This window comes from Patiria miniata, unplaced genomic scaffold (genome assembly GCF_015706575.1).
Source record: "Patiria miniata isolate m_02_andy unplaced genomic scaffold, ASM1570657v1 HiC_scaffold_5, whole genome shotgun sequence".
NCBI lineage: Eukaryota > Metazoa > Echinodermata > Asteroidea > Valvatida > Asterinidae > Patiria > Patiria miniata.
The window spans coordinates 23,044,333-23,058,139 of record NW_024037072.1 but is presented as its reverse complement, the minus strand read 5'-3'; the positions used below and the strand labels follow the sequence as shown (position 1 = coordinate 23,058,139).

Here is a 13,807-nt window from a genome sequence, read left to right as displayed (position 1 = left end):
AAGTGGCCCTGCATTCTATAGTTGTACCGTAAAACGGACTAACCAAATCATCACGTTTAACGACGTTACTTACACTCGACAAAAACAGAATACTATTTTATCAAGAAATACATCCTTTTCGCTTTAATCTTCGCCTTTACCTGTGAAAGCAACATGGGAGAGTCAGACATTTCCTCAGAAGTTGCAGAGTTCTTTTCAGTTCCTGTGTCGTCGCCTTGCTCGGCCATCTTGAGGATTGAATGATTCCTTTATTTATACAGTGCGCCCTCTATTGATCGTGGTTGGAATCCAATCCACGCAAACTTGGGCTACTTCCATCCATTGTTGGCGTTTGAACTTGTAATATGCACCAGAGCGATTTCTCATAAACTTCTCATTTTGATGTAAAACATCGGGGGGGGGGGGGGGGGGTGTTGCGAAGATGTCAGAAAAGCCACACATAAAGGCGTATTCTGCACCCGACTTTTTGATATGATTATTCAAGGGGGAACAGTGGCGTAGTATCGGGGGAGTCAGGGTTGTATTTAACAACACCCCCAAAGAAATTTATTTTCATGGCATATTTTGAGCTAAGAGCGCCATGAAATCGCCCTGCTAGTCGACAAAATCATGTGTTCGTCTGCAAACTATAATGTGCCTTGATGAAAAGCGTCAGCTGGTGTTCGATAGTGCCCATCATCATTTGAAAAGCGCCCCTGTGAACGGGTGGCCATGATCCCACCCCCAATCCCCCCTCCCATTTCGATTTTACGGAGGCAGGGTGGCCATAAAGAAAGTCCTGTGTCTACCTTTTAGAATGTTAGGTTGGATCGTCCGTTGCTTTGTTACCCCCCCCCCCCCCCCTCATTCAGAGTGGGCTAGTGGCGCTCCTGCCATGATGTCGACAGTCTTCAGTTACGGATCTTTGCTCGTACCGGCCCCGCCCTGCAAACAGGACGCTGGGATACTCTGATGAATTCACGCTCTGAATGGCTGGATTTTGCGTGACCTGTGACCTGCGCGTCATCACGGTCATGACTCACTCTTTTATTTCAGTTTTTTAATTACTTTTTTTCGTTGAAATATTTCGTAATAATGTAGGATATTCTGTGAAACTTATCTGTGTTGTAAATTTACAATTTCCGTCACTTGCTCAGGCTCCGTTTTTCGAATCACGAACGGTCGGATTGCATTATGCCACGTTCAAAATTTTGTCCACAATAAATCATGGTCCGCAATGAAACAGAAATCACATCCGGTATGGAACGTGTGCATTTGTATGGGAAGTTTTCGGATAGCATTTGCGCACATTGTCTAACTATAAAGATGCTTTATACATAGGTCATAGGCCACTTCCTTCCCAAGATTCTGTGAAGCTCATCAGCGTGTCCCAGCGTCCTGTTTGCAGGGCGGGGGTACGAGCGAATTACGGATCGACAGATTGATTTCAGGGCTGTCGTCATCTCTATATGAATGTCGTCTTGCTTCCTTTAGGATTGCGTCACCTCGTCATTGGATGTCGACATCTTACCTGAAGGTGTCGTCATAAATTATATCCTCAGATAAAACATGTCCGACAGTCATTTGACTCGGCCGTGCGCATGGGAGTCAATTGAAGTTTCCTCACACGAATACTTTAAACTAAGTTTGATTCCCATTTCAGAATAGAGTCACACCTGCCAGATATTTTTTCTGCAACCAAGCATTGTCAGTGATCATAATGCATGATTTCATCATCTCAGTCGGTAATGGATAAATGGTTCTTGGACTTTACTTCACTTATAACAAAAATCCTCCATTGCTAGTGCTATGAATCAGGAAAAAAGGTGAAATTTCTTTCAGCGATCAGTAGGACTTGATTTAACATGCACTTTAGGACAGGACAAAAATCTGACTTCTGGGTGAAAAAAAAAGAAAATGTAAAATATCTGGGATTCAACCCCTAACGTGCAGCACTGTGGCCAGTGACGGAATATGACATTATTTTAAATCACTTTTAATTCAAACACGTGATATGTTTCACGTATACGTATTAAAGTAAATGACTTTGGTAGCCTGCAGAAGAAAATTTGCCAGCCGGCGAACCAGAAAGCTAGCCTGGCATGCACGAACGATTGAAGTCGGCCCTGAAGACTTAGGTGTAGACAACGGGCGAACTCGATGCTTCTGTGGAAGAGCAGTAACTTGCCTGCGTTGCCACTCGTACGTTTTTCCCCCCAAGTTTCCACCATAATTTTGACTATGCCCGGACTGTACTAGAGGACTAGTCTTTCAAGTTCGATGGATACAGACCCAGTTTCTCCTTTGAAATAATACCAGCAATTACACGGGCACACCACGGAAAATAACTCTTACATGTATGAGTTAGCGGTGGTACTGAAAAGAACCGGCCGTGTGAGTACGTTTGTGCTCTGAGACTGTTCGTCCTCTGGAGACGAACAGAGCACACTGTTTGAAACGTCGCCAGCGTATTTCACTAATCCACATGTCACTTTTCATCCGACTGACAGTCCTAAATAATTACAGAAAGAAACACTATCCTTAACCTGTCACAGCATCGCTGGTTTGCCAGCTGGCATGGACGACGAAACCGACAAACGGTAAAACAGGCCCATGACACTAACGAGTGACACAATGAAGAAGGAAATGAACATAACAATGTTAGTGGATTATCAGATTGCTTATTGTTCTTCGGTGGACCCCCCCCCCCCCCCTAAAAAAATCGTGTCTTATGGAATATCAAGATTTGACCTGAAGAGAGCAAAATAATTAACTTTTATACTGAAAACACGGTCACCATGCAAAGACCGTCCATTTGGGGTGACTGCTCTTTGTTCCGACACCCCTATGTTCCGGCACCCCTTTATGTTCCGACAACCAGCACATAAGATTGTGTCACTCCCGGTTAGGGTTAGGGTTAGGGCTAGGGAAGAGGAATATAACATATGGGTGTCGGAACACAGGGGCTGTCGGAACATTAAATGTGTAACCTCAATTTCGTGTCAAAGGGGAATGAAGATGGGAAAATTTTGCAATTTGTTATGACCTCCAGAAAACTGAAACCATAGTTGTAAAGTTCTTATTTTATTTTCAACACCCCTATAGTCTGGCGGATCTAGGGGCAGAAGCCCCCCCCCCCCACACACACAATTGAGATTCCTTTTGAATTATTCAACCAGAGAAGCTATATAGTGAAGACAATGTTTGATTGTTTGTTTGTTTGTTAATCGATGCTAGTCTACTCATTCAACGTTTCCTCTACGGATTTGAAAATATTCAATAAATTTAAAAAAAAAACATTAGTCAGAGCTTACTAGAAACCTGTTAAATTTGACTAGCTATTCAGTCAGGGTAAGCTGAGTGCAACTGAAAATCGGTCAATCTGTCTAGATTTGTCCAGTCAGTATTATTGACTAAAGGAAAAATAACTAAAATTGGAGTAAAATCCAACTACTGTTTTTAGAGTGTATATGTTTAGGATAAAACACGAGGAGCGCGCCGTTCGTGGGTGAGAATGGCCCGAGGGCGAAGCCCACGAACGGCGCGCTCCCGAGTGTATTAACCTACTTAACACCCTCCATGAATTCCTCATTATTGCTTGAACAAAGGCCTTTGTACAGCTTCATTGTTGAATTTGTTAAAATGGGAAAAACATGTTTGCTTATTTATGAGAAAAGAACAATAACGTCACATCTTTGTTATTATTTAGTGAGTTTCCTACCTCTTAAATCATTGAAAAGAACGGCAGTTGTCGAGCTGCCACAGTAGCCTAGTGGTTAACGAGATGAGCTATGGGATTGAAAGGTCCCTGGTTCGAATCCTGCTGTGTCTATTTAAAATAGGAGAACGAAAACCTTAGTGTCTTGCTTCGATTCTGTTAAATTACCGAACTACACTATCCACCTACGGCAAAAAATATGTGCGCAGTACACCATTCGTCATTCGCCATTCGTCAGCTGAATGGCGCGCCGTGCTCCATTCGCGCAAAATAATGGCGAGAAGAAACAATAGTGTGACGTCACAGGAGGGTGTTAAAGCAGCAACAATAATGTCCAGTCAACCCAAACTCTCCCCTTTTTGCAATGACCGGCTCCTTATAAATGTACCTCCCCCAACCCCACCCCATCCCCACCCCCAAAGTTTTGGATCCGCCAATGCTTGTTTGAAGCGCCATATATATTCTCTTTTCGAATTGCAAGTTTCGGTGTTTTGCTACTTTTTTTTTTATACAAATAAAACGTATGTAATTAAAAGGTAGCAGTGTTATCAATTTTCGTACTCATTTTGTTAAAGCAGGTCACATTTTTCCCTATTAACTTTCACTGTTACAAAAAGCAGACTTTTTTCGACTTACAGTTTTTTTTTAAGTGGACTGAACTTGTCACAGTGGACAAGACCTATACACCTAACTTAATCAAGCGGGAACTTTGACAAAAAGATTGCAAAGTATACGTGGCCATTGCCACGGTGATGACTTTTTTGAGCGTGTGAATTTCACACCAGCACTCCACATCAAGGACAACATTATTTTCAAATGGTTGTCGATTGGCATCTTTTTATGGAGATGTTATTTTCTTTCTTTTTTGGTCGAGAGTTGTTTTCAGAGGAAACGGCCTTCGCAAATGCGAGCAAGCTACCGAAAAGACGGTACGGTGAGGTTGTTTCCGTACGCTAGTGTCGGTACCAAGCGTGGGAACTTAACTTTTCCGCTTCGGTTGGACCAATCAGATCGCCCGTTGGAAAGCAAAATGTTTGCACGATGGTTTCTGTAAGACCTTTAACACCCTTGCAACCTTCGTAGTTACTAGTATTTAACAGACGCTACTTTCCTAAATCAACTCAAACGATTAACACTGAACACCACTTTTCCAAGGAGTCTTCCAAACTTCAAAGTTCATCAAGGAACCGACATCCTAGTGTGCAAGAGTATTTCCGACGGAAAAAGATCGCTACCTACCACTTTGACCACTCACGAAACCGGTAAGTAGCAGTGTAACACTGCGTACTTGTAGAACTAATAAGAGGCTCCAGCATTGGACTCATGGAGTCTACAGACCCAGTTGTGCTTTGATGTTTTCAAAAATGTTGAGTTAAAATTGCAACGTACAATTTCTTCCGAAATGAAGCCCTCAGATTTATCCTTAACAGAACAGACATGCTGGAATTTGTATCCTTGTGGGGTCATTTCTTTGTACTCGTGTGCTAAAGTTTTCGAGTTTGAAAGTGTACTTTCAAAATGCTCCTCTTTTCACCAGAATTATAGTCCCGGGCTGAAATTCGGACTTAATATCCCTTAATACTCCAATTTGCGACGAATCCAAACACCTTGGAAATTCCTATTTTTGAGTAAAATCCATATATCTATTTCGAGATAACCTTGTGGAGACGTAGGTTATTCACCTATAGAAATCGCTCTGTGGAGACGTACACAATGTTTTGTTCCCCAGGATTTTTGTGCACATGTCTCCACGGGGTACCGTGTACCAGATCAAATTCGCATGACGACAGTAAATGTGTTTAAGATGAGTGCGTTTGCTGACAATATTCCCCATCTACAGATAGCGACCGTTGCTGATCGGTAGAACACTATTATAGTTATCTATGGGTCTTGGGTTCCAGTCCCGACTCAGTCATTGTAAAAGAAAACCGGGAAAAAAAATTAAAATCGATTAAATCCTCTGTCTCCTCAGATCGCCCTGCCAAGATGAACCGAGGTACCCGACCGAGTCACACGGGCGAGGACCCCCGCAAGGCCCCGGTGATCAAAAACGCCGACATGGAGCAGACCCAGCAGGACCACGCCGTGGAGGTGGCCCTACAGTCCCTGGACAAGTTCAACGTGGAGAAGGACATCGCCGCTTACATCAAGAAAGAATTCGACAAGTCCTACAACCCGACCTGGCACTGCATCGTGGGCAAGCACTTCGGCAGTTACGTCACCCACGAGACCAAGAACTTCATCTACTTCTACCTCGGGCAGATAGCCATACTGCTCTTCAAGTCCGGTTGAGCGGATTCCTGTTGAACTTTGTACCAGACTGTATAGACATTCGCAGATTTCAGACATTATTTTTTATTGAAAATGCATGTTGTAGGGAGTAATTTATTAATATAAAGAGTACTTTGATAAAATGTAGATGCTTATGCGTTTTCGATTTTCGTCCATGGGTGCACAGATTAATCGTGCACATATTCACGCAAAATGAGTATTACCACGCCAGAACTGCTTTATCGGTTTTTGGAAAGTAATAACCGAAATCATCAGCATCGCCATTACCAGCAACACCCTCATATCTCCACCATCCCATCACCAAGTCTACATCCCGCTCATCTTACTCAATTGCGCTCGTATGTTTCCTCGCCTGACCAGCCTCTACAATAATTCCAACCCCATTCCTCATTATATTCCCCTATCATCTTCCTAGTTAACCCCCATCATAGTTCTCCACCATCCTGTATTTCCCCATCATCATCATCATTTTTAACATTTTAAATTCATCTTTCCCTTTCCACCACCATCGCCCATCTCCATACCTCATTACAAGCCTCTATAATGATCCAAGTGTCCATGTTAACTTTCAACATAACCCTTATCCTGTTTTCCTTGTCATATTCTCCATCATCATTTTGATAATTATCATAATTCTGCGTCCTTCATCCTGCACCTTCATTTGTAATAGTCACCCAATTTCCATTCTTTATTGTCTTCACTTGTCATCCAAAATTTCCACGACAAGTTCTCCATCATCATCATCCCCATCATTCTGAAAATCATATCATCGTCATCAACTCCTCGTTCCTCCTTTATTCCTTCTCATCATCCTAGCCTTCCATGCCATCCATCCTAATTCTCCATTGTCATCCTCATCTTATACTGCCCATCATAATTTTCTGCATCCTTTATCCTGCACCCCTTCTCTCATTACAATAATCCCATCCCTTTTCTTCCTTCTATACCTTGATCATCATCCTTGATTTCCTTGTATCTCGAATCCTCATTTTCTAATTACTATCCTGTATTTCCCATCATCATTTTGAATCCCGCATTTTGTCATCGTCCTTCATCATCACCATTCTCATATCATTTCCTTTTTGTATTCCTTCTTATCATCCTAGATTTAGATTAACATCTTATCCTCCATCCCAATTTATTCCCCATCACCATCATTCTCATTCTCATCCTCATCCTCATTCTCATCCTCATCCTCATACTTCTCATCCTCATCCTCATCCTCATCCTCATCCTCATCCTCATTCTCATTCTCATCCTCATCTTCATCCTCATCCTCATCCTCATCCTCATTCTCATCCTCATCCTCATCCTCATTCTCATCCTCATTCTCATCCTCATCCTCATACCTCTCATCCTCATCCTCATCCTCATCCTCATTCTCATCCTCATCCTCATTTTCATCCTCATCTTCATACCTCTCATTCTCATCCTCATCCTCATTCTCATTCTCATCCTCAATCTCATCCTCATCCTCATCCTCATCCTCATTCTCATCCTCATCCTCATACCTCTCATCCTCATCCTCATCCTCCCTATCCCCAATTTTCCACCATCATTCCGCTCCTTCATTCTGCACCTTTCCCCAATCACCACACCAACCCAGATCCTCATCTTCCACCTTTATTCTTTGACAACCTTCATCCATTTTCCGTTGCTACGTCTCCATCCTGCACCCTTCATTACAATGCCACAAGCCTCAGAGATTCCATTTGACTCATAATCCTCTTACTCAATTGCACAAAGGAATGTTCTCTCATGTAATCCATATACTTTGTTTCTAAGCGTTTGTCAAAAGGTGAAATCTTTTACTGCCTTCTTTGATAATATAAAACAAAACCGAAATAGACTATTGAATTTTGATTATGATGTTAAACATTTTAAATCACATTTATTATCTTTTATTGGTAATTTATTCAATTAATTGGCTTGATTCTTCATTTTAAAAAAATACATTCTTTTAACTAGTTATACTTCTGTTGTCTGGGATTATTTAAAGAACGAAAGCACCGTTACTGTTAATTAAGGTTTTAGCCAAATTAAATGACCACCAAGATGTCACATTCTTTTCTGTGTAAACAGTGATTTCCCAACTTTTAAGACAACCACACATATTATACAAAATATATAATAATAATAATACAATCAAGTTTGCTGTTGGAGAAAAGAATCCGTTGTTTTTGTTTGATTGTTTACCTGATTCCTCTCAGAATAAAATTACCCTCTCACATAGTTTACTCTGTATATGATTAGGTTAAGTACTTGACTATAAAACTATAAAGAGGTGGGGTGGGGTGGGGTTGAGGGAGGGGGGCCTCCCTGATCCCTCCACTAAAGTGTGAGTTTCACTCAACATTAAAATTGGGTGTCAATTAAAAGATAACTCTCCTTCAGAAAGCAAGGCAAAGGGGAAAATGTTGGCTCTCTTGGTTTCCGAGCAAAATGGGATCGAAGTGACCCCCCCCAAAAAAAGATTTTTTTTTTAATGAAGATATGAAACCGGGGTTCAAAGGTACAAAAGATGCAATGTCTGTGTTATTTCTATACTTTCACCCAGACATTTCCTAAATTTATATATCTAGTATTAGACTTCGACAAAAATCCGGTCCACGTTTTAGATGTGGAGTCATTTCGAATTAGTTAATTGTGGTCCGACAATAATTGAGATCTCGCAGGTTGGGTGGGTAGGCTGATTTCCGTTTTCTATAAGAATTGAGAATCGATGATGTGGGAACCGGAAACCAGTCTATTCGCATAGTGGATGTTTGTGTGTACAAAAGTAACTCAAAATAAAAGGTATTTTCATTCGTGAGGAGAAAATAAAAATCGCATAAGATGAAGAGCAAGGACACCACACTTTTCAATGGTACTATTGCGACACAAGCCCACATTCTATTTCTTACGAAGCTATTCAATCACAACAAAAACTGCAGCAAATGCTGCGGCAACGATTCCTGTTTTCATCCCTTTTTAATAGATAATACAACCAACATAGATAACACAACCGAATAAAAGAAATTGGCGGCCAGATCTTCTTCCACTCACTGCATATTGATTTGCCGCATCATACGAGGACCTTGGCAAACACGATTGGAAAACAAGTTGGAGTTTTGTAACTTTGCGACACACACAAGCGCATTTCACTCCGAAAACCAATTGTATGGACAATTTTTTAAGTTGAACAAAGAAACTAATTGAGAGGGGTTTGAACCTGCGGTCTCCGGATTCCTATTCCAGTGCTCTACCAACTGAGCTATCCAGCACTATGTCGGTGGTTCCCCATTTTGTCAGTGTCATGTTCAAGGGGCGCTAGTCAGAAGCCATAAATCCGTATATGCCATGCAGTCAGGGATCACGCCCAAAATCGCGGTGATAGCAACATTAGCAAGGCTGCAAACCGGGGAAACAGCAAACTTATACCCTTGCCCTTTTCGCCATGCAAACCTTAACATCTTGCATCGCTTCTTGCTAAAAAAAAGGGAACAAGCTGACACATAAAGGCACTAAGTAGATGTACTCAAAAACGTTTAACATCTATAGTATTTTTCAACAAATCAGATTTTATGAAACTGTTATTAAGTACAAGTGAACTTAAGATCAGAATAAACTACTTGTTCATTCACTTGCGATGTGCGGTTTGTTCACCCGACCGTGGCAAACAACGAAAACAGCAAAAGCTAGCGAGGCCATTGTCATGGTGAGGAATGCCATTGTGACGCGAATTTCTCTGCTGGGTTGAAAACTCAAGGATAGCACCTCTCGTGTTGACACACTGGTCCTTGGAACGTAGTTCCCACGCTGAACGGCCGGTGTAGTGTGAAACTTGGACTGCAATTATTTTACGGACTTAATATTGCGCATGCGTAAATGAAGATAAAATACAACAGTGAGGGGTCACGTGTCAGGGTTACAGTCCATATAAGGTAAAAGAGACCAGATTTCATAGGAGCACATATTTCATATGACACCGGCCTTGGCTAAACGGAGCAAGTTACCGTACGGATGGATCGGAGATATCGGCCAATCGTGGACAAGGACGAGCAAGATTCGTCCAATCAGTGACGCGCGGACAGTTTTCGTGTTAAATGGTGTTTTATTTCCGCCGGGATCTGCAACTTTGCCAATTTCCTCGAGAGTGTATTTAAACGGATGATATCTCACGCTGCATCCACCCAATGAAGCAAGGAGCTGCTTTGAGTCGTTGTGCGCCACCTATTCAGTTGTCATCAGTCTTTGACAAGTAAAACACAAACAAGACGACAGTTTTTGGGCAATTGACGTATCTGGAAAAAAAGATCATCCAAGGTGAGTAAAACGTATATAAGATCCAATGATTGTGATTTACGATGAGTTGGTATCAACAGTCTTTAGATTTGTAATACTTTGTACAACACAACAGATAATTTGAGCTTCTCAGCATAACCGTTTATCCACATTTTGTGTGTAAATTTGGGACTGTCAAGGCCTACTTCTGTTTAACAACTATAGCAAAATGCCCCCTGGCGGCATTTTGATTGTGATTTACGCATTAACGGTTTTAAGACGGTTCAGATGTCGATACAGTAAAGTCATAATCCAACACCCCCTCCCCCGGCATAGAAAGCTTGACACGGTGCTGACAAAAACCTATGAAGGAAAACCGGAAAAGCAGGCATTTAGGCCGCTTCTCATTACATAATGTGCATTTCGCACGCACGTTCTGGCTCTGTGCCACTGGCTAATTATTACAAAATGCATCCAATGAGAGCTCAAAGAAAGTATGAAGTAAATCTTCTCTTTTGCTCCCTATAGAGACCCGTATTTCCTCCCACGATGAACCAAGCAGACAAGAAGCCGGTCGTCAAGAACACGGACATGGAGCAGGACCAGCAGGACGAGGCGGTCCACTTCGCCACCCTGGCCCTGGACAAGTTCAACGTGGAGAAGGACATCGCAGCTTACATCAAGAAGGAGTTCGACAAGTCCTACAACCCGACCTGGCACTGCATCGTGGGCAAGCACTTCGGCAGTTACGTCACCCACGAGACCAAAAACTTCATCTACTTCTACCTGGGCCCCCTGGCTGTCCTTCTCTTTAAATCGGGTTGATTTTTTTAAACTGGCATGCGAACTGATGTGCATTATGTAGGACACAGGACACTTGGCATTTTCTCAACCAAAATGTCTAAGGCATTATGGCTTCAGCTTCAAAAATCATCAAGATGTCTTTAGTTTCTAAACAAAAAGGGAAACAATTGTTTATTTTATAGGATTCGGTGTTCCTTAATCGAGAGCATGGACCTTTGCTTGAATCATCAAGGTCTGGGCTTAATATCACCTTAAGCTGTTGTCCTAAATACAGTTGTAGCCCACAAGAAGCAAGAACTTCATCTTCATCTCTATTCATCATTTGCGTGCTTTCCAGCGCGGGCTTCACGTTAATTGAAAGAACATGAGGGCCTACAGTTGCGGAGGCTTGACTGTTACTTGTTGGGTTTTCTAGATCCAGAATACACGATCCAGAGTATGGTATTTTACGTATCCCTTATAATAGGATAGTTATATAGTCCAGGCAAAATACTTATTTTTTTTAAGTGAACCTCAAACAAATTGCAAAATATATATTTTTTCACCACAGTGCATTTCTATAAGGTTCCGAGAATGACATACTAAAAAAAATCAAGTGGTGGAAATATGCCTAAATTGCATAAATCGTTAATAACTGCCGTGTAATATATTCTGTTGCAATTTGCGTGAGGTCAAACCTTATTTTGCCTACGCCATAACGGTTATGTACTGCAAAGTTGTACATATTGGATAAATTGGATAGCTCTTATATGCGTAAATAGACCACTATTTGTTTGCAACGTGGAATGACCAGGATTTTTTCAACCGCGGGTCTGTAACTAAAATCTTGCGACAACAGATGTGGAAAAGGCAGAAGAAAATGGATTCTATAAAAAAACAAACAGAGTGTTCATTTTGACCGGTGGCGTAAATTGGATCCAATATTCGCGGGCGGGGGGGGGGGGGGGGGTATTGGGTTAATATTCTGGAGGGGGTCATACACTGATTAGAAAACCGTCTCTTCATCCTTAAAAACTTCATCCGAGTAATTTTACAGATAAATTGATGTATGGAAAAGAAAAGAAAGGCATGAAAAGTTTTACCATTGGACAAATGTACACCGACCAGCTGCGCCTACAGAGCCCCCCCCCCCCCCCGCCCCATGCCCACTCGATTGTACTGAGGCTGCAGTATTCTTTGAAAGCAAAGGGGTTTAGTTCGATCGCGTCCTCCAAACACGATTACAATTTATCAATTTTACATGACTGTATTGTATAAGTTTTTATTGTATCACTTTCAAAGTATAGCTAAATTTATGACTTAACTTTTTAGATCTTATATCGTCGGCTGTATAGAAGTGGGATATCATTGATGCACTAATAGACCATCTGTATCGTAATTATGCCGAGGCAAAAATATCGTATTCGTCACTTCGTGTTCACCCGACGACAACATTACAATTTAATTTGATTGAGTGTCATAAAATAAATCATTTACGCGGAACAGCGACATGAGAGAGCGTTCTGTCTGAGCCTTGATACTTTAGCCATCTGGAAAGATAATAATAATTTCGTATGAAACCTTGTTTCTGGGAAAGGTGAACAAAATGAAACCGAAACTCCAAAAGAAAATGAGGTCTTATAAGAGGTGGTTTTTTTAATAACTGAATAATATTTTAATGAAATGTCGTATGAAACCTTGTTTCTGGGAAAGGTGAACAACATAAAACCGAAACTCCAAAAGAAAATGAGGTCTTATAAGAGGTGGTTTTTTTAATAACTGAATGATATTTTAATGAAATGTTGTATGTATGAGGCGTTCTGGCAAAATACAACAGAACTGGGCATACAAGCCATATTAGAAGAAAATGCCAAAAAACAAAAAAACAAATAAGGATAATATTTTGGGGTCAATTTTTGGATTTATTGATATTTGTAATCTTTGATATGTCTAGCGGTCTATCTATTACACATTATTTAAGCAAAATAGTATTAAAATCGTGCAGTAAAGGTGTTTTACCCAAAAAATGGCACCTTCCATTTTCACTACAAAACTCGAGACTTAAAAGACGTTTTTTTCTCAGTATTTTATTTTCCTGACATGTTGATAAGTGCGAACTTAAGGGTTGTGTAAAAATCAAACGGTTGTGTACTATATGAACCTAGCAACCTGTTGTGTAAAGTGTTGTTTACACAACTTGTGTAAAAATAATATTACACAACTTGTTCATTTTTTATTTACACAACTGCTTGCTAGGTTCAATAGTACACAACCGAAATAACAGAACAGCCATACCCTGTCAACTGAATGTCCGATTGCAGTGCAGCAAACAGTATTGTATGGAGACTTATATTCTCTTTACCAATACACGTAAACCATATAGTCATTTCGACCTCTGATCAGTTCTATCTCATTATAACAGTCCCAGTTTTTTGTAACACACTCTGAAAAATATTTATGATGAAATTTCATTAGGAATTTGCCCGCAAAATAAAGACAACAGCGGTCGGTTCCTTCAACCGCAAATATCAAAAGGTTAATAACGTCATGTGTAGGACAAGGGTTTTTATAATGGATTATTTTTGTTTCGGCATATACGCACCGTAGCACCCCCCCCCCCCCCCCCAGCCAAAAATCCTTCCTGTTGCGTTATTATTTTGTTTGCTGCCACCAGCGACGAGTTTAAGACAAGTGGAGCTAGTGGCACTACAGGCGGTAAGTGAAAAAAGGAAGACGTCATTATTATTTTCTTATGAATAAGCATCGAACTAG

The 13,807-nt window shown here is 41.1% G+C and overlaps 4 protein-coding genes across 6 annotated transcripts in view; 2 read left to right on the top strand and 2 right to left on the bottom strand.

The window, feature by feature from the left end:
• LOC119740702 (E3 ubiquitin-protein ligase UBR2-like) overlaps positions 1–272 on the bottom strand; it is a 54,730-nt gene extending 54,458 nt beyond the window's left edge. For all 3 annotated transcript variants that reach the window (XM_038216080.1, XM_038216081.1, XM_038216082.1), the window contains exon 1: positions 141–272. In XM_038216080.1, the coding sequence (XP_038072008.1) occupies positions 141–227 (87 nt within the window). In that variant the 5' untranslated portion in view covers positions 228–272. The remainder of the gene's footprint in view (positions 1–140) is intronic.
• A 4,479-nt stretch (positions 273–4,751) lies between these two features.
• Positions 4,752–7,206, top strand: LOC119742193 (dynein light chain LC6, flagellar outer arm-like). Its single transcript, XM_038218231.1, has 2 exons — positions 4,752–4,959; positions 5,670–7,206. Exon 2 carries the CDS (start codon positions 5,684–5,686, stop codon positions 5,987–5,989), a length of 306 nt encoding a protein of 101 aa, XP_038074159.1. The 5' UTR covers positions 4,752–4,959; positions 5,670–5,683; the 3' UTR covers positions 5,990–7,206.
• On the bottom strand, positions 7,128–9,039 carry LOC119741296 (glutamic acid-rich protein-like). The gene is made up of 2 exons (XM_038217047.1): positions 9,035–9,039; positions 7,128–7,524 (listed from the first exon to the last, which is right to left on the bottom strand). The coding sequence occupies exons 1-2, from the start codon at positions 9,037–9,039 to the stop codon at positions 7,128–7,130; spliced, it is 402 nt and encodes a 133-aa protein (XP_038072975.1).
• Positions 9,040–10,104: 1,065 nt separating this feature from the next.
• LOC119742192 (dynein light chain LC6, flagellar outer arm-like) lies at positions 10,105–11,622 on the top strand. The gene is made up of 2 exons (XM_038218230.1): positions 10,105–10,294; positions 10,781–11,622. Exon 2 carries the CDS (start codon positions 10,802–10,804, stop codon positions 11,075–11,077), a length of 276 nt encoding a protein of 91 aa, XP_038074158.1. The 5' UTR covers positions 10,105–10,294; positions 10,781–10,801; the 3' UTR covers positions 11,078–11,622.
• The last annotated feature ends 2,185 nt before the right edge of the window (positions 11,623–13,807 follow it).

Excerpts from the sequence above, each read along its gene's own strand:
- LOC119742193 (XM_038218231.1), top strand. The coding sequence starts at position 5,684 with ATGAACCGAGGTACCCGACCGAGTCACACGGGCGAGGACCCCCGCAAG.
- LOC119742192 (XM_038218230.1), top strand. The coding sequence starts at position 10,802 with ATGAACCAAGCAGACAAGAAGCCGGTCGTCAAGAACACGGACATGGAG.